The sequence below is a fragment of the Pelodiscus sinensis genome, chromosome 19 (assembly GCF_052426305.1).
Source record: "Pelodiscus sinensis isolate ZL-2025 chromosome 19, ASM5242630v1, whole genome shotgun sequence".
Taxonomy (NCBI): domain Eukaryota; kingdom Metazoa; phylum Chordata; order Testudines; family Trionychidae; genus Pelodiscus; species Pelodiscus sinensis.
The window spans coordinates 31,153,588-31,173,261 of NC_143070.1; the positions used below are offsets into that span (position 1 = coordinate 31,153,588).

Sequence of the window (19,674 nt, forward strand, 5' to 3'; positions counted from 1 at the left end):
TCAAGTTGTGTCACTTGTTTTAGCTTTAGCCCCGCTGTGTAGACTAACGGGGTTAGCTCTACCGTGTGCTACACACCACACTTAGGGTATATCTACACTGCCACCCTAGTTCGAACTAAGGTGGCTAATGTAGGCATTCGAAGTTGCAAATGAAGCCCGGGATTTAAATATCCTGGGCTTCATTTGCATCTTGCCGGGCGACGCCAATTTTAAATCCCCGTTAGTGCGGACTCCGTGCCCACAGCTACACGCAGCACGGAGTAAGTAGTTTGAATTAGGCTCTCTAATTCAAACTACCGGTACACCTCATTCCACGAGGAGTAATGGTAGTTCGAATTAGAGAGCCTAATTCGAACTACCTACTCCGTGCTGCGTGTAGCTGTGGGCACGGAGTCCGCACTAACGGGGATTTAAAATTGGCGTCGCCCGGCAAGATGCAAATGAAGCCCAGGATATTTAAATCCCGGGCTTCATTTGCAACTTCGAATGCCTACATTAGCCACCTTAGTTCGAACTAGGGTGGCAGTGTAGACCTACTCTTAGAGCCTTCCGGCCCTGGGCCAGTCCCAGAACAGCTGTGACCTACACTCAGAGCAATGCAGAGTGGGAGGGGACCTCAAGGGGCCACCTGCTCCAGATCCCCATGTTGAGGCAGGGCCTGAACCTGCTTTGAGGGAGCCACACCGAGGTCACTGCTGAAACAGGCCCACAGTGCACACAGCCCAGCACTGGTCCCAGGGCCCTGGCTCTGTCCTCTGTTGAGCTGGCTGTTCCTGGGCCAGGAGCTGCAAGGGGTCCAGAGCAGGAGGGGGATGGGCCCCAGCTGTGCGTGTGGCAGGTGTGCAGAGTTCTCTGAGGGAGACACTTTCACACTCACCTAGGAGCTGTGGCTGGGAGACTCAGTGGGCTGAGGCTTTCCCTGCTGTGCCCTGGGGGTGAAGGGACACAGACGATGTCCCCGTGCGCACTGTGAGGGGCAGACCCAGCTCACCCCGACCATCCCGCCTTGACCTGAGCCATGAAACTGCTTTCCCCTGACAGGGTCCCCTCCGCGCTCTGCTGCCTGGGGAAGAGAACTCTGAGGCTGGGCTGAGTGAGGCTCTGAAGCCTGAGATGGGGGCTCAACAAATCTGTAAATGACGGCTGGTCGGAGCCCTGTCTGCAGGGCTATTCTCAGAGCTGTGACTCAAACCTCAGTCTGTCCCCACCCCCCAGCTCTGGGACGCACTGCCCGGCTGTGTGACTGAGTCTGCATAGCCAGGGGTGAGACCCCCAATGTGTCGGCCCCAGGGCTGGGTGGGAGGAGCTGCGGGGTGGCTGGGGCAGACGCCTGCGCCCCGGGGCTGGGAGGGGCTCTGTGGCTAGGTCCCGTGCTGGGAGACGCCGGGGCAGCGGCAGAGGGTCTGTGCCACTAGCAGCTCCCAGGGGACACGTCGCTCTGGGCAGAGAGTTCAGGCTGGAGCCGAGTCTCCACTGGCAGCCGGGTCTGTGGGCTGAGATCAGGGCTGGGGGGATTTTCCTGGCCAGGGCACATTTCACAGCCGCTCTCGGCTTTAAGTCTCGGCTTGACAAAACCCTGGCCAGGTTGATTTAGTTGGGGGTGGTCCTGCCTAGAGCAGGGGCTGGACTTGATGACCTTCTGAGTTCTCTTCCAGTTCTATGATTCTATGGTAAGGGGATGGTTTGATGAGATAATGAATGGTCAATTAGTTACCAAGATCATGTTATCAGTGGGAAATAGGTCAATGGAGGGATGATAGGCGTTACTATACAGAACTTTCTGGGTGTCTGGCTGGTGAGTCTTGCCCACATGCTCAGGGTTTAGCTGATCGCCATATTTGGGGTCGGGAAGGAATTTTCCTCCAGAGTAGATTGGCAGAGACCCTGGAGGTTTTTCGCTTTCCTCTGTAGCATAAGGTACAGATCACAGCTGAAGGATTTTCTGCACCTTGGGGCCTTCAAAGTATTTGAAGGCTTCAATATCTGAGATATCGGTGAGAGGATTATTCTAGGAGGGGGTGGGTGAGATTCTGTGGCCTGGACTGTGCAGGGGGTCAGACTAGATGATCATAATTGTCCCTTCTGACCTTAAAGTCTATGGCTATGTCTACACTGGCATGATTTAAACGGAACAGTTTTCCGTTATAAGTATTTCTGGAAAAAGCGCATCTACATTGGCAGTATGCTTTTCCGGAAAAGCACTTTTTCCGGAAAAGCGTCCGTGCCAATGTAGACGCGCCTTTCCGCAAAAAAGCCCTGATTGTCATTTTTGCGATCGGGGCTTTTTTGCAGAAAACACTACTGTGCTGTCTACACTGGCCCTTTTCCGGAACAGTTTTCCAGAAAAAGGACTTTTGCCCAAACGGGAGCAGCATAGTATTTTCGGAAAAGCGGTTGATTTCTTACAGTAGATCATCAGTGCTTTTCCGGAAATTCAAGGTGCCAGTGTAGACAGCTGGCAAGTTATTCCAGAAAAGCGGCTGATTTTCCGGAATAAGGGGCCAGTGTAGAAACAGCCTTCGAGTCTGAGTCTGGAGTGTCCCAGCTGGTGCCCCGCACCCGGCCTGCCCATCCCCGCTCGTGGCTGGAACCGGGGACAGTCCCTCCCTGGGGCCTGGGTGCCTCAGCTGCTCAGGCAGGTTTGCAGAGGGGCTGGGCAATCGGGTGCTAATGGTTCATCGGCAGAACAATTCGATTTGGGGTCCAGTGAAACTGCTCCCGGCCCCAGGCTGAGTTTGCTGGCGAGTGTCCATGGACAGAGCCAGGTGCCGCCACTTCCCTTCCAGCCTGTAGCCCAGGGGCTGGGACCCAGCTGGGAGCCCCAGGTCCCATCCCTGTGTGGGGCGGGGCAGGGATGGGAATGTGGGTCCCCCCTCAGGTGGGGGCTGGAACCGCTGGGCTCCGGGGGTCTGACGTGGGGTCCCTCAGTCTCTGCTGCTGCAGATGCTCCCCTGGGTCTAAACACGGCCCTGAGCCCTGGGCAGAGCGTGGGGGTGAGACTGGCTCTGCAGCACAGTGGGGCGGCCCCACCTGGGAACCCAGAGTCCAGCCCCCAGCCCCAGTGACCTGCAGTTACTGACCCATAACTCAGTGAGGGGAGGGGCGCGGCCCCGGCACAGCAGTGTCTGAGGCCATGTGAGCCGGTTTCCCTTGCACCGATGCACCTGCCCCCGTGCAAACCCCCAGCGCAGCCACGTGGGTGTAAAATGGGACTGGCCCCCAGTGCAGCTTCTCTCAATAGGAGGGGGAGGAAGTGGGGAATTGCCCTTCCCGCTCCCCACTGCCCTCATTGGCAACAGCCCATTGGCTTGTGTTTACATCCACCTCACATCCTCTGCCTCCCTGCCCCTACTAGGAGCCTTCAGTAAGGGACTGGGCTGGGAAAGTGGAGGCCTGGGCCCCCCCTCCCTCTATCTGTCCTTACGCTCCATCCCTCGATCCCCCTGGCACCTGCCCTTCCCTTCCCCTTTTCCTCCCCACAGCCTCCTGATGCCTCCCCCTTCCCTCACTGCCCTCCAATGCCTGCCCCCTGCCGCCTCCTTCTCTGTGCCCACCCCACACACCTCCCTCTGCCTCAGTTCTCCTTATGTCTCTCTGCACCCTCACATGTGACTTGCCCGACTCCCTGCCTTCCTCATGCCCCCTCCTTTCACCCCCTCTGCCCCGGCACCCACTGCTCCCTCCCCTCCCCCTTCCTTTTGTCTGCCCCTCCCTTCCCCCTTCTCTCCCCTGGCACCTGCCCCTCCCCCTGCCCTCTGGTGCCCTCCCTTCCCTCGCCCCCTTCAGCCTCCAGTAGCTGCTTCACACCTGGCCCCTTATTTGCCCTGGTGCCTGTCGCACTGCAGAGTGCCCCTCCTCCCCCTACGTCTGGCATCTGCCCCTCCTCCCTACGTCTTGTGCCCTCTAGACCCTGGCATCTGCCCCACGTAGGCCTCAGCATGAAACCTTCCCTCACCCCCGCCCCCATCCTGCTCCTTCCCTCATTCCCTCCCCCTTCCACCTTCCCCTTAGTTCTGCCCCTCCCCTCCCCTCCCCTCTGCCTCCTGATACCTGTACCCTCCCCTTCCCCAAACCACTGGTGCCAGCCCTTTTGTGCTCCCCTCCCCTGGCCCCCTGGGCCCATCTCTACCCACGGCCTGCCCGGTGCAAGTCCCCACCCTTGGCACCCTTTGAGCCCCCTGCTGTTTGCCCCTTCCCTAGCTAATTGGCGCCCTCCCCTCCCCTCTGGGTCCTGCCCCTCCACTCACTTTTCCTGTGCCACCCTTGTGCCCTCCCTTCTCCACACCCAACTCTCTGCCCCCCTGTGCTGCCCTGTTCCCGTGTCCCCACTCTACCCCCTGGCGCCTGCCCCTCTGCTCTCTGCCCTGCTTATCTCTGCCCCTCTGCTCAGCCCCCTCCCTCTCCCCTGGGACTGCTCCTTCCCTTGCCCATCTCTGTTCTCCTGACACCTGCCCATCATGTCCCTCCGCCCTTGGTAACCACCCTCCCCTTGCTGCCCTTTTGCCCCCTGGGGTCTGTCCCCATGTCCCTCTCACCTCTCTCTTTCCCCTTGTCCCCTGCCCCATCTCCCACCCCCACCTTTCCCCTGGTGCCAGATGAGGCCTGGAGAATGTGGGCAGGTGAGGAGATTGTGAGTCAGGAAGTGTCATTTCCCCTTCACTGCACACAGGAGCCGGGGGCACCCAGTGACGTGACCAGGCAGCGAGACTGACCCACACAAAGGCAGCGTTTCCTCATGCAGCGCAGTCGGCCGGCGGGGCTCTGCCGGGGGTGGGGTGAAGGCCAAAGTCACAACATGGCTAAGAAAGGGCAAGATCCATTCACGGAGGGTCGCTCCACCAGTGGCTCTGAGCCAGGATGGGCAGGGATGCGCCTGCCTGTTCTGAGTGTCCCTAGTCTCTGTGCGCCGGACGCTGGGAGTGGGCGACAAGGCAGGGCTCACTAGACGATTCCCTCCTCTGCTCATTCCCTCTGGCTGCTCCAGGCGCTGCAGTGGCAGGAGGCAGGACACTGGGCAGAGGGACCAGGGGTCTGGCCCAATATGGCTGATTTTGCATAAATATTAATTATAATAACAACACCATTAATACAGAAACTCCCCCACACACTGGCCTGTCGCGCTAGCGATGTTGTGACACAACGACCCTGGCAAATAGTGAATTTTAAAAGTCTTGGCCTCCTAGGAAACATGTTTTTCTATCAGATTCCCAGGCACAAAGCAGCAGGCTGGAGTCTCTGACACACAGTCCCACAGACCCATGTTCTGGCTGCTGCTGTTTCTGCGCCACCGTTCCCTCTCCTGCTCCATCCCCAATCGCCCAGCCCCGGCACCTTCTGCTGCCCACCCCCAAGTGCCCTCAGCCCATCCCTTGAGGTCCCACAAGATCTGGGAATGGCAGCTCTGAGTGGGGAACCTCGCAGCTAGTGCAGGCCGGGCTGTCCCTCCTCCCCCGCACACAGACACTGTCCCCAGCAGGGCTCAGCCCTGAGAGCTCTGTGACTGCAGCTCCAGCCGTCACTGACCCAAGCCAAAGGCTCCATCTGGTCCAGGCAGCTCTGTCTGCACGGGAGAGAGGGGCCAGCAAACCAGGCCTGTGGTGCTAGGAAACCCCTGGGCCACCCGCTCTCATTTCACTAGTATCCAGCAGCCCCACCCCTGCTCTCCAGCGCAGGATGTGTGGGGGTGGCCAGGGCTTAACGTGTCACTGGAGAAGTGTCGGGCTCCAGCATGTTTATTTTCCCAGCTGATGAGTGAAGCCCAGAGGTGCCAGGGCTGGGAAGCACCAGGCCCGGAGGAGGCCAAGTGCGTCTGTATCTTAAAAACCCTCAAAAACCAACGAGTGCTCCTGTAGCACCTGAGAAACCAACAACCAATCTAGTAATTTTCAGGCTGGAGGGCGCTGCAGGACTTTGTAAGCCCAGAGGTGCCGGGGCTGGGAGCCCAGAGGGGCCGGAGCTGAGCCCTGGCAAACCCCAGCACAGATTCGGTGCTGAGGGTCCCTCCCCCAGGCAGGCCAAGCCCAGCTCTGCTGCTGCGCGTCACTCAGACAGCTCTGTGGGCCGGTCCCCAGGTAGGGCAGGCATGTCCCTGGCAATACAGGCTGGGCCTGGCCAGGGCTGGCCCAAGGCATTCTGGCGCCCTGGGCATGGGCGCGCGGGACCACCACCGGGTGCACAGCACATGCGCAGGCCCACCCATGGGGAGTGGACCCACTCCCCCTAGGGTGTGCAGGCCTGCGCCCGGGGCACACGCCGTATGCATGGCCTGGCTATGTGTAGGGCCCCGCAGCCATGGGATGAAGGGCGTTGCTGGCCGGCACTGCGGGGATGCAGGCAGGCCGGCGCTGTGGGAGCCGGGTGCACGGTGCCTGATGGCAGCTGTAAGGGACACCGCACGCCCCTTACAGCTGCCATCAGGCGTCCCCCATCGGTTGGCGCCCCGGGCAGCTGCCTGGCTCACCCATGCCTCCGTCCGGGCCTGGTACTGGCATCATTCCAATCCAGCTCCTCATGAACTGTCTGGGGGAAGGGGGGCTCATGCAGACCCTGCTTACACATCAGTGGGTCGGCCAGGGCAGCTGGACCAGCCCCATTGACACCGGCACAGACAGCAGCCGGGAGAGCTCATCCGGGCCCTGCTGTCACACCTGCCCTGCACGCTCAGGGGAGAGTCAGGAGCCACCCAGTGGATTAGCAGAGCGTTCGCATGGCCACAGCCCGTGTGTCTCCTGGGCGCGCCTCAGTGCACGTCATAAAATGTATTCCGCACACGGCTAGGAACAGCTGGAGGGAGCACTGGTGTACACCCCCCCCCCCGGGGGTCCTAGGGAAATCCCAGCAGGAACCTGCCCCTCCCTTCACCCCCCTCTGTCCTCATGGTGCCTGCTCCTCTTGCCCCCCCTAATAGCCCTCTTCTGCCCCTCTCATCTGCCCCTCCCCTTCCCCCTTCCAGCATCAGCCTGTCCCTCCCCTGCCCCACTGACACCTCCCCACCCCTCCCCTGCCCTTTCCCTTCACTGTTTCCCCTTGGCCTTTGTTAGCCCTGGCTGCCAGCCCGTCTGCTCCCCCTCTACCCCCTGCCTTTAACCCCTCCCTGACAGGTGTCCAACCTGCTCTTCAATATCTCCAGGGATGGAGACTCCTCAACCTTCCCAGGCAATTTACCCAGTGTCTCACCCCCCTGACAGGCAGGAACTTTTTCCTCATGTCCAACCTAAACCTCCCTTGCTGTTGTTTAAGCCCCATTGCTGCTTGTCCTGTCCTCAGAGGCCAAGGGGAACAATTTTTCTCCCTCCTCCTTGTGACACCCTTTTAGATACTTGAAAACCGCTCTCATGTCCCCTCTCAGTCTGCTCCTTTCCAACCCAAACAAGCCCAATTCCTTCAGCCTCCCCTCCTAGCTCATGTTCTCTCGACCTTTCATCGTTCTTGTTGCTCTTCTCTGGGCCTTCTCCAATTTCTCCACCTCTCCCCTGAAATGTGGGGCCCAGAACTGGACACAAGACTCCAGCTGAGGCCTGATCAGCGCAGGGCAGGGCGGAAGGACGACTCCTCGTGTCTCGCTCACAGCGCTCCTGGGAATCTGCCTCCCTGGTGCCTGCTCTTCCCTTTGCCCCTCGGCCTGCCTGGGGTCTCCTCCCTGGGCCCCCCTTTGGGTCCTGTGGTGTAGGCCCCACCCCATCTCTGCTGCACTGGTGCCCACATCTCCTCCCCCCTCTGCCTCCCTAGGGCCTGCCCTTCCCCACACCCCTCGGTCTGCCCCCCTGTGCCTCTCTGCTCCCTTCCTCCCCCTCTGCCCCCTAGTGCCCACCCCTCCCTCTGCCCCCCCTTGCATCTGCCCCTCCACCCAGCCCCCCAGGGGACTGCCCCTTCCCTCACCCCTCTGTCCCCTTGTGCCTGCTCCTCTTGCCCCACATTGGCCCTACGGTTGCTCCCTCTGCTCCACCCCTCCCCCTCTGCCCCATCATCTGCCCCTCCCCCTTCCTCTCCCAGCATTACCCTGCCCCTCCCCCCACTGGCAGCTTGCCGCCCCTCCCCCGCTCCTCCTGCCCTTTCCCGCTCTGTGTCTCCTCCCCGGCAGAGGGGCCCTGACTCCCCTCAGGTAATAACCCCCCCCCCCTGCACAGCGATTAACGGGGGGGGGGCAGGTTAATTTCCCGCTGATCCCAGGGACCCGCCCCTGCCCCCGGCCCTGACTCTGTGACTCTCTCCCCAGTGGACGTGACGCTGGATCCAGACACGGCAAATCGCTACCTCGTCCTGTCTGAGGATCGGAAACGTGTGAGAGACGGAGACACGCGCCAGGATCTGCCCGACACCCCCCAGAGATTTGAGAACTATTTCATTGTGCTGGGCGCCGAGGGGTTCGCGGGCGGGAGGCGTTACTGGGAGGTGGAGGTGGGAGACAAGACAGGCTGGGGCCTGGGGGTCTGCAGGGAATCTGTGAGCAGGAAGGGGGACGTCAAATACTCACCTGAGGATGGATACTGGGTCGTGTGGCTGTGGGACGGGGAATACAAGGCCCGCACCTCCCCCCCGACCCCCCTCCCCGTGAGCGCCAGGCCCAGCCGGGTGGGGGTTTTCCTGGACTACGAGGCGGGCGAGGTCTCGTTTTACAATGTGACTGACAGGTCCCATCTCTTCACCTTCACCGGCACCTTCTCCGGGACGCTGCGCCCGTATTTCTACACTGATTACGACGCGGCTCCCCTGACCATCTGCCCGGTGCCGGCCTAGGCGGGGGGGAATCCCTGCCCCTGACAGTGACCCCGCGGCACCGACTGGCCCCTCCCAGCGCTGCGGCTCTTCCCCCAGGGCAGGGCCGGTTACTGCAGGTACCTGGATGTTTTGTGCCAACCGGTCGCTGCCCCTTTCCCTTTGCAACTGGAGCCTCCAGTGGAAAACCAGACACCTGGCAGCCCAGCCCAGGCTGGTGAATGGGACCCCCTGGTTGGAAGGAGCCCAGGCTGCCTTTCTCCCCCCACCCTGTGTTTGCTCCACCCCAGCACAGGGTGAAACTGGTATGACACGTGGCCAGACAGCGGGTGGGGTTTGCTGCCCTCACCTTGCCCCATCCCCTGCCCCAGATGAGGGGGGAGGGAACTTTCACTCCTGTCAGAGTTTTCTACTGCTGTGAAATCTCAGTGTCAAATATGAAAGAAAAAACGTTTTCTAATTTAGAAACTGTTGTTGTTGTACCAAGGTGTCAGCACAAGAACATTTTCCTTTATAGTTCAACAGCTTTTTATTAAAAATCTATTTTTAGAAATGGAATTTTGACCCTTTTCTTCCCTCATGTCTGTATCGATATTCAGTTTCCTCCTACCCCAACATGAGGCCACAGCAGCCTCTGCTCACTGGAGCATGCACCTCTCACCTCTGCGGAGGTGGGGGGCGGGGGTGGGTGGAGAATTTTTTTTTTTTGCAGCTGCACAAGTGCACGCCTTAGAGGGAATCCTGCCCAGCACTTTGCAGCGCTGTCCCTCAGCTCATGTAGACCATCCCTTTGACAGCAGGATGTGTCACTATGGGCAAGGCTGAGCTGGTTATTGCGAAGGCCACAAAGAGATTTACGTGTCCTCGGAACACGTCCTGCTGTCAAAGGGGTGGTCTACATGAGCTGAGGGACAGCGCTGCAAAGTGCTGGGCAGGATTCCCTCTAAGGTGTGCATTTGTGCAGCTGCACAAAAAAAAAATTTCCACCCACCCCCGCCCCCCACCTCCGCAGAGGTGAGAGGTGCATGCTCCAGTGAGCAGAGGCTGCTGTGGCCTCATGTTGGGGTAGGAGGAAACTGAAGGCCTGGTCTGGAGGCTGGGGCCTGTGTTGAGGCCACATGGGGGCAGCCGATCAGGGCCTGCTTCAGCCATGTGGTGAGGGGGCCAGTGCCTGCTGTAGGATGGGGGAGGTCTCCAGTGGGGAACCAGGAGCTGCTGCATGGCGGGGGGCCAGGGCCTGATCTGATGGGAGGACAGGGCATGTCACATGATGGGGGAGCTGCTCCAGGAGGGAGCCAGAGTCTGCGATGTGGTGGTGGTGGTGGTGGTGGGGGGGGGGGGTGTTTTTCCAGCAGGGAGCCAGGCCATGTTGCATGGGGTGGGGGTGGGTGGACCAGGGTCTGCCAAATGGCAGGGGAGCTACTCCAGTGAGGATCCAGGGCCTGCTGCATGTTGGGGGCTGCTCTGTGGGGGAGAGGGGGATCAGGGCCCATTCTGGCAGCCAGGGCCCTGGTCCAGTGGCTGGAGGCCTGCACTGAGGTCATGTGTTGCTCGGGGAGGGGGAGAGGAGGGGGGGAGGGAGGCTGCTACGTGGTGTGAGGCCAGATCTGTTCCGGCAGCCGGTCTGCTCCCTGGCCTAGTTCCAGCCCTTCCCCATGGCTGGAGCCAGGCTGTGGTGTGGCTGCTCCTGGGGCTGCCCCCTCCCGTACCTCTCTTTCTCCCCACAGAGCCCCCTTACCCCCAACCGTCCCCGCTCCAGGTGGGGGCTCACAGCCAGCTCCCTGAGGGGCAGCCTGGGGCTTTCCTTGCCCTGCACACAGACTGCATAGGGAGCAACATGGTGTGTGTGTGGGGAGGGGGGGTACTAGCTGGAAGAGTTTCTCAGAGAGCCACGCGACTGGTGGGTGCCATGGTGGCATCCATCTACACAAGCCATGCCCTCATTGCTGGCACACAAGACAAAACTCACTCCGCTCCTGGATGAAAAAACTCAGAGGGATACTGGTACCCAGGTAAACAGGCTGCTAGTGCTGTTAGCTACTCCCCTTATGGAGATGGTTCACCTACAGGGCTGGGAGAGCTCTCTGCCAGCAGCCCTGCCGTGGCCACGCTGCCACGTTAAAGCGCTGTCTCCGTAGCACTTTTTAAACCCTTAGACCATGTCTACACTAGGAAACTATTTTGAAATAATGAAATTCGACTTAAGAACTCGAATTTCTCCTCTCAGAGCCGCTGGCCCCCAACCGTCTCCCCTCCAACCCTCTCCCCCAGGTGCAGTTTCATTCCCACTGGAGTGTGAGCAAATGCTGGGGGGAGGGAGAAGGTTTAGGGCTGGGAGCGTGGGGGTGGTACCAGAGTCAGGTGGGTGCAGGTGGCCCAGGACAGGGGGCTGGAAGTGTTGGGGGGCACCAGAGTTGCGGGTGTAGGTGGCTCAGTGCAGAGGATTGAGGGGGCACTCAGGGCAGGGGGTTGTGGGTGAGGAGCTCAGTGCTGGGACCACTTGCACTGCCCGGCTGCCGTAGCAGTGGGGCTGGCCGGGCGGTGAGACCGTGCTGCTGGAGCAGCAGGGCTGGAGCCTGTGTGCTGGCAGCCTCCAGAGCCCCCGCCTCAGTCAGCCAGTCTCTGACCAGGAGGCAGCCCCAGGGTGCACCAGCTTCTCCGGCAACTGCTGTCCCTGTGGGTGCTCGGCTTCAGGTGCTGGTGCATCCTGGTGCTGGCGATGGGAGATTTTTCCTAGCAGGGCCCTGCCATGCCGCACATGCACAACGATTCTCTGTGGTACCACAGTTGTCTGTTGACTGTGCATGTGCTGTGACCCATGTAGACTGGAGCTTTTAATGGGAATTCACTATGGGCAGGGTCGCTAGTCTGACCAGACTATTTGGGGTTTGTCCTCCACCCTGGACACAGCAATGCAGAGCCAGGAATGCAAGGTGGATGTTTCCCTGGCTGAAATGAGCAACGCCCTTGGCTCGAGCGGGCATGATGTGGGGCTCCATTGGCGGGACTCAGCTGGGGCGAGGGGCTTGAATAGGGCAGCTCTGTTGATGACCCCAGCTGGGAAGGAGGGACTGGTGTAGGGGGCTCTGTTGGCAGGGGGCTCAGCTGCAGAGGAGGTTTTAGCGCAGGGCAGCTCTGTTGAGGGGCTGAGCTGGTGAAGAGGGTGGAGCAGGAGAGCTCCATTGCGGGGGGCTCAGCTCAAAGTTGGGGCTGGTGGGGGGGGGCTCTGTTGGGGGTCCCATATGGGAGGGAAAAGCTGGTGCAGGGGGCTCAGATGGGGGGCTCGGATGGAGGGAGGGCTCTGTCAGAGGGGTTGGCTGGAGGGGAGGGGCTGGGGGCGGAGCTGGGAAAGAAGCTGATGTCGGGGGACTCTGTTGGTGGGGGACTGTGCCAGAGGGGAGGAGTCTGTTGGGGGAAGGGCTGAGCCAAGGCTGGAGCAGGGGAGCTCTGTTGGGCGAGGCCCTGGAGCTGGGATGAGGGGAACCACATAAGCCACAAGATCAGGAGCTCATGCAACTGCCCATCCTCAAATATGGTATTTGCTGGCCGTGCCCCTCTGCCGTGTACATTGGCCAAACTGGACAATCTCTGCCACAAGGGATAAAAGGACACAAATCAGAAATGGTCTGTGATGGGCGGCCGGGGCAGAAGGGTTAAGCCCTGCATCCCACACCCAAGCGGCATGGGTCCCTGACGCCACAGTGCGCAAGCGACTCTGCCAAGCCTGTTCGGCAGCCACCGCCTGTGCAGGCGCAAGGATTCCCCCCAGCAGACGCGCCAGGGCACAGGGGCCGGAAAGTGCATGCGCCGGCATCCCGGGAAGAGGGCACTGGCTTTAAAAGAAGGGTGCCTGCCCTCAAAGGGAGGGAGAGGGCAGGAGTCAGGGCAGTAGCTGGGACTCGTATGGCGGACCCTCCAGGACTGGGCGATGGAGCCACGAGACGTCAAGGCCAGAGAGACACCAGGTGACTGGGTTGAAAGCGGACCGGAGCAGCCAAGACAGAGGACAGCCTGAGGGAAGGAAGCAGCCCAGGATGAGGTCAAGGAGGACCTGAGGGTCGGTGAGCTGTGGCATCTGCCCCCCTGGCCAAGTCGGGCATCAGTTGCGCCTGCTCTTAGGGTCCTGGACTGGGACCTGGAGAGAGGGAGGGTCCCTCCCAGCGCTCACCAGGGTGTACCGAGCAACCCAATGATTAGCCAAAGACTACCAAACACTAAGGCAACCAGAGGTGGTTACAATGACTGGTTAGGGGGATTGACCCCCAAAAGGGGGGGTTAACCCCGGATAGGGGATGACCCCTCCACGTGGTCACACACAGAAACCTGCAGGGAAACATTTTAATCTGCCTGGTCACTCAATCATGTATTTAAAAATCAACATTCTTCTGCAAAGGAGTGTCACTAGCCAATTACACAGAGAGTCTGCAGCACTGGAATTTATTTATAGCCCTACCCTAAGCCTAAATCAGGGGTGGGGAACCTTTTCTGGGTTGTGGGCCACTGACCCACAGAAAAATCCGTCAGGGATGATACAAATGAGAAGCAAAAAGCAAACAAACTCTTACTGGCGTGGTCCCTGAAAGAGAAGAATAAAGACAGGTCCCACATTCCCCTTGCACACCAGAGCCTCGGGAGCCCAAGAGAGTAGATTTTGTGGCTCCTGCACTGCAGTGGGGTGGGAGGGGTTTGTAGTGCCAGCACGGGCTCCCCAATGCTGGGGGAGGAGCCCTGAGCCTCAGAGCCAGACCCAGGCAAACCAAGAACCACACCCGGCCCCCTGGCCTTAGGTTCCCCATTCCTGGCCTAAACAGTTGGCACATTACAAACTAATCTCTCCTGACATCAACATCTGCATTTCCACATCAAAAGCTATGAATGGGACACATCCAGACCACTTAATTAGGCTCATTTATGCAGGTCTTGCATTTGACAGGTGGTACATCTCAATTTTTTGAGGAGTCATGTTAGTTCAAACCAAGGGCTTTGGTTCAAACTATCGCATTCTGGCCCACACTTCCTTGTTCGAATCAGTTGTGATTCAAAATTGTGTACCGGCGAGATCTTGCTAATGAAGCACGGGATATTTAAATCCCTGCTTCATTAGCAATTTTGGTCACCTACCTTTGCATCCCTAGTCTGAACTACGGAGCAAATGCAGACGTACCCTTAGGGTATGTCTACACTAGGAAATTATTATGAAATAACTAAAATCAAAGTAATTCCCAAAATAAAAACATTGAAATAGCGTGTCTCCACTATGGGGGAGCCTTGAAATTAGTCTGAGTCAGGTTCCATTGTTGTGGATGCACTGCCTCCACTCAGAGCCCCTGGAAGCACCGGGGAGCAATTACTTTGAATCATTCTGGGGAGTCATTATTTTGAAATAGCAGCAGTGGAGGGTCCCCATTAATTCTATTTAAAAATAAGCATCATCCCCCGAGGAAAGCAGGAGTACAGACTTTGAAATAACTCACCCGTTATTTTGAATCAATGGACTTGGTTGTGTGGACGCTCTGGTTATTTCGAAATAACTCCCTCATGCAGACCTGGGCTAAGGTGCCACAGGATCACTTGTTTATATCACTTTCTGGTCATTCACAAAGCTGTTTCTCAAAGCCTATCTGACTAGTGGTGCCCTTCGATGTCCTTTCTTTGTTGTCCTGGTGTTTAGCTGCTCATACTTAGGGCTGGGCGATCTGCCTTGACCCCTCCCTCTTCTCTTCCTGGCATGAAATTTTCCTCCTTACTGTTACAGATATTATGGAGCACACATCAGGCAGCTGCAACGATGGGAATGCTACTTTTGCAAAAACTTCCCTTTAAATGTCCAAAGGCACCTTCTATCACCAACTGGGACATCATCTACCTAACATTCAATGGAAGTGCCAACAGCTCTTTGTGTAGATTCTTGAGTTAGTACTCTTCCTATCTATTGCTATCCTATGATCCTTATTTGCTTCCTTTTAACTATCCAGTCTTTAGGTGCTTATAAACAGGACTTGACAAATGGTGGTGAAAGCCACTCGCCAGCCCGCACTGCGCATGCGAAAGAGCCACATTGTGCATGTGCGCGACACTGATAAACGGAGTGCGCAGCTGAAACCTACTTGCCACGGGTGAGTAGATTCTATAGTTTGTCAAGCCCCGCTTATAGATTTTCAGTTCTGACTACTTATTTTCCCTTTGATATTTTCATGCCCTCTGCCTCTTGTTTTCTGCCCTCCCCCCTTCTTTTTTCCCTTACCCCCTCTCCCTTCTCTCCTTTTTATTTTGGTTCTGCACATCCTAAACTCAGAATTCTGGTCATCTGAAGAAGTGGGCTGTTAGTCTATAAAGTTCTACCAGACCATTTCTTGTGGGAAACCATATCAAAAGCTTTGCTAAAGTCAAGATATATCACATTCAGAGTGTGTCTACATAGCAAAGTTATTTCGGAATAATGGTCGTTATTCCAAAATAACTATGCAAGCGTCTACACAGCAATAGCGTTATTCAGAACAGACTAACTCAGGTACTCCCCCAAGTTTCTGATATTTTTGTCTTTTAGGTGGGAAAAGCCATTCACAACCTTCATCAAAATGGCCTTTATCACTCAGAAGTTTTGCAGCCACTGCTGATCGTCCCATAGCTGTGTCACTATGTGGTCCCACTAGACTGTGCTTGTCTCACGGCACCAGAACCACTGTTGCACTGTGTCACATGGATCAACCGCCACCAGCGTGTGCTGATTGTTCCACTCAAGAGTTTCAGACATGTCTATGTTCATGGCCTCATCACATTCTTCCTCACTCCATGGCTCCTGGCTAGGCCCTGGACATGCCACAGCCAAAGTCACGAGATGTTAGCAATAATTACCAGAGCACTTAGCAGCTGAGTGAGGTCCATGCTTGCCCTGCTATGGAGTCGGAATGGATAACCAGAGCAAAAGGGGTGTGAAAAAACTCTTCTCTATTGCTTTGAAGTGCGGGAGAGGGAGGCGGTCATTGCATTAGGGAATGCTGACAACATGCACCCAGAACCACTCACTGCTCTCTTTGTGTCCCTTTGGGAGCCTAACCCAGAAAGAAAAGGTGTGGCTGGAAGTGTGGGATGGCTTTCCACAGTGCACCACTGTCAAAGTCAATGGCAGGCACCCCACTGGAGTGCACTATGTCAAACTCTTGCACGCAGCAGAGACATGCACCTTCGACTTTACAAAATCTGGTGCTAAAAATCAACTTTAATAAATTGGATCTTATCTCTCAGAGTAGACACAGGTGGGGTAATGTCGGTATTGGATGTGCAGGACTGTTCAGAATCAAGAGGCCTGATCTTGTTTCTAACACTGGAAACTGTAATTGCTTCAGAAGACAATTTCTTGGCCCATGGTCTCCTTAAGTACGTGTTCTGCTAGGACACACCTGATAAGTCTGCCAATACAGACAAACAAAATGTTTTAAATACATATTCCTGTGTGTTCCTTTTACTTACAGCAACAAACATTTCCCATATATATATATTTCAGAAGCTTTTACACATAACCCACCGTGTGAGACTAAAACAATTTTTCTTTTATTAATGGTGCTGAAAGACTTGGTGTTCAAATACAATTAAAAAAAAAAATTCTATTCCTGCTTATGCCACACGGGTGAGCTACACCTTCAAAATTCTCAACAATTACCAGCAATACCTATTTTTTCAGTAAAACCTTTAAGGCAACGGCCACTTCTTTTTTACTACCAGTAACAAATGTAGCCTCACAATTTACATGACAACGTACAACCACAACCCCAAGGAAAAATGTGTACAGTTACAAAGCAATGACTTCTTCATATAACAAAAGAAAATGTTTATCTTACTTCTTTGTGCAGTTAATAAATCAATTATACTTTGAAAGTATTATACATAGCATTATTTCTAATAAAATATATCGCAAATAACATTTATCTTTAACCAAGCTAAACAAAGCAGAATTCTTATTTCTTATTTCTGGTAAAATAAAAGGGTTACTTCTTTAGATTAACTTGCATTTTGTGCAATTTCTTTTTAGGTTCTTTAAAAGCAAGTTTAGGAGGGCTTCATGTTATGTTCTGGTCACCTAACTTTTGTCTTCTGATCTTTAATTCACAAGCTGCTTTTGATATGTAAAAGTATGGAGTATTTCTCCATAACAGGATCGGATTGGGGAGAAGATTTTTGAGATGTGATTATTAAATAATTTCCATGTTATTACAGATTTTACAAGGCCCTTTCTTTTGCCAGGTATACTCATTCAATAATTTATTACAATAAGCCTTTTTCTTGTTTGTTTTGTTTAATTTAAACAGAAAGTAAGTTTACCAGACATTTACTCATCTTTACAACACATTCCACTGTCACTAAAGACACTTTTTTCTATTATTTAATGCTTTTCTATGATTTTTTAATGTATTTTAATTGTCCTATTTTGACAGTCTTAATTATCTTAGTGACACTGTTACTAAATACAGATTTTTTTTGTTCTTTAATGATGTTCTATACTTTTTATTTTTTCATTCTCACATTACCAGAGACTTTCTGATCCATAAAACCACCTCCACTCTCACTAACACAACATTTTAATGTATAATGTATTTTGTATTTTTATTCATTAATTATTTTTCAGTTCCCACACCCCACTGGCTTACTGATCTTTATAACAAATTCCACTCTCTTATTTATTTCTATGGTTTTCTCTCTTTTTACTCTTTAAAAATCTTGCAAATCCTAACAAAAATATTTCTTTTTTCAAAATTTTCTTTATGGACCCGCCAGTTATTTTTTCTCTAAATTTGTTTCAAAATATTCCCCCCATTATTTTATTTCAAAAGGACCAATAGCTAAATCTAATAAAAGATCTGTCATAGTATCTTCTGGTTGTTCATACTTTCTCTCTATACTTGCATCAAGGAACAAGCATGCCACATTCCACCGACCAAACATAAAAAAATTAATGTTTTTCTTTTCTTCCAAAATGACTGACAATGCCAAACCTCAACGTGAAAGGAAACTGAGATGGAGGATGAGACATAAGCGATAAAATGTGTGCAGGAACCTATGTAATTTATATGGTGATGAATACTATTGAGATTCTGCTACTCAGGCCAGGCTCAGATAGATTCCCAGGTCTCCCCAGGGCCAATAACTCCATGATCTGACTCTGAAAAAAAGCCAAACCCAGGACCTCAGTGAGTACCACTGGGCAAGTGAGCAGCAGGGAATCTCCAGGCATTTCCTGTCCTGGGGAATCTATGACCATGGGAAAGAGAGAAACAGTCACTGGGGGCCAGAGAGAGCAGGCCAGTCTCTGCTGCTTTGTGCTTGCAACTCATCTGTGCCAAGGAAACCACTCTTAGAATGATGGAAGGAGGGGTGGAGAATTGGGAGGGGTGGGGAAGGGGATTTGGTAGCTGGGCTAGGGAAGGGGGAGGGGAGAGCCCGAGCCCAAGCCCAGCACTCTGTGAGTGATGGTCTCAGACTGGGTGGATGGGGCCTGCTCATGGGAAGGAGCCCAAGAAGCTCTTCAGCCATCTCCCCCCATGTATTAACTCCACCCAACCTCTTGCTGAGGCCACCGCTCACCTCGCTCCATATCCTTCAGTCTTTGTATCTGCCTCCGTGCTTGGGATGTCCACCCTGACTTACTGCCCCCAGCCTGCAGACTTTTTTTAACCCTCCCTGTGTGACTTGGGGCACGTCTACACAGCACCCTTATCTCAAAATAAGCTATGTAATTTGCACTACATAAATTGCATCACTTATTTCAAATAATTTTGAAATAGCATATTTCATAATTTGGTGCTCTCTACACAGGGCCAAATTTCACAGCAACGCACTACTCTGAAATTCCCTTGAACCCTCATGGAATGAGAGTTCCAGGGCATTGGAATAAGCTGCCCATTATTTCAAAATCTATTTAGCGGAGCACTTAATTTGAACTAGGTAAACCTCATTCTATGAGGAGTTACGCCTAGTTCGATTTAAGGGCTGTGTAGCCACTTAATTCGAACTAGCTGGAGGCTAGTCCTTCCCACTTCCCCCTGGTAGCCACTCTGGGCCAAACCAGGAAAACTCCTCTCCTCTCCCCCAGCCCCAGGGCCCTTAAAGGGGTAGACTCTGGACAGACAGCACTTGCCAGAGCCAGGCCTGCCAGCAGTTTCTGCCCTTGACCCAGTGGTCCCAGGATAAGCCAGGCATCCAGTGCCAGCCAGCCATCCCCCATCCAGTCCCCCAGCACCTAGGGGCCATCCAGGGGCCGTAGACGGCGCATGCCCTCCTGGACTAGTGCAGAGGTCATGGACCTCATTGAGGTTTGTGGGCAGGCCCCCAATGTCCATGATCTCCACACTAGGCAGAGGAATGCAGCCGTTTACAGCCGCATAGCAGCCACCATGGCCCGAAACAGGCTCTCCCAGGAGCAGGTGCGCCTGAAAGTGAAGAAACTGTGGCAGGCGTACACCAGGGCCACCGGGGCGGCACCACAGCAGGGGCTGACACCTGTCCCTACTTCCCCGCCCTCGACCAACTCCTGAGAGGTGGGGTGGTGCACGCCAGCCCGGGAGGCAGTGAGCTGGGACCATAGGGCCCTGACCCAGGCGCACTGGAAGGGCCATCACCAGCTGTTCCAGCACCGGAGTTGGCAGGGTCATCCAGGGAGGCCATAGCAGGTAAGTACCAGCACTGTCCCCTGCCCTGGGGGGAGGTAGGGAGGGAGACCAGGGACCGCGCACGTGGGCCATGCCTCCCATGGATCACGCAGCCACCTGTGCCCATGTGAGCACATGCCATGCCACCCTTGGGCAGGTGGCTCCAGCTGCGTGACACCAGGGGCTGTGGCCCAATAGGCACATGCATGTGTGAAGACACCTGACACGCTCCCAACCCTGGGGCAGGACCCAGCAGGACTCTCTCCCTTCACACGCCCCCACTACACAGAGGCAGGGAACACCTCTCCCCTACCCC

General features: G+C 55.2%; 1 protein-coding gene across 2 annotated transcripts in view; it reads left to right on the forward strand.

Moving 5' to 3' along the window:
- Positions 1-19,674, forward strand: part of LOC149522922 (butyrophilin subfamily 1 member A1-like) — an 86,428-nt gene that overhangs the window by 27,606 nt on the left and 39,148 nt on the right. Inside the window, exon 8 of one of the 2 annotated variants that reach the window (XM_089771120.1) lies at positions 8,216-8,879. The exons of the other annotated variant lie outside the window; for it this stretch is intronic. Coding sequence (XP_089627246.1) covers positions 8,216-8,736 — 521 coding nt within the window. The 3' untranslated portion in view covers positions 8,737-8,879. Of the gene's footprint in view, positions 1-8,215; positions 8,880-19,674 lie in introns of those variants that run through there. 2 annotated transcript variants of the gene reach the window in all.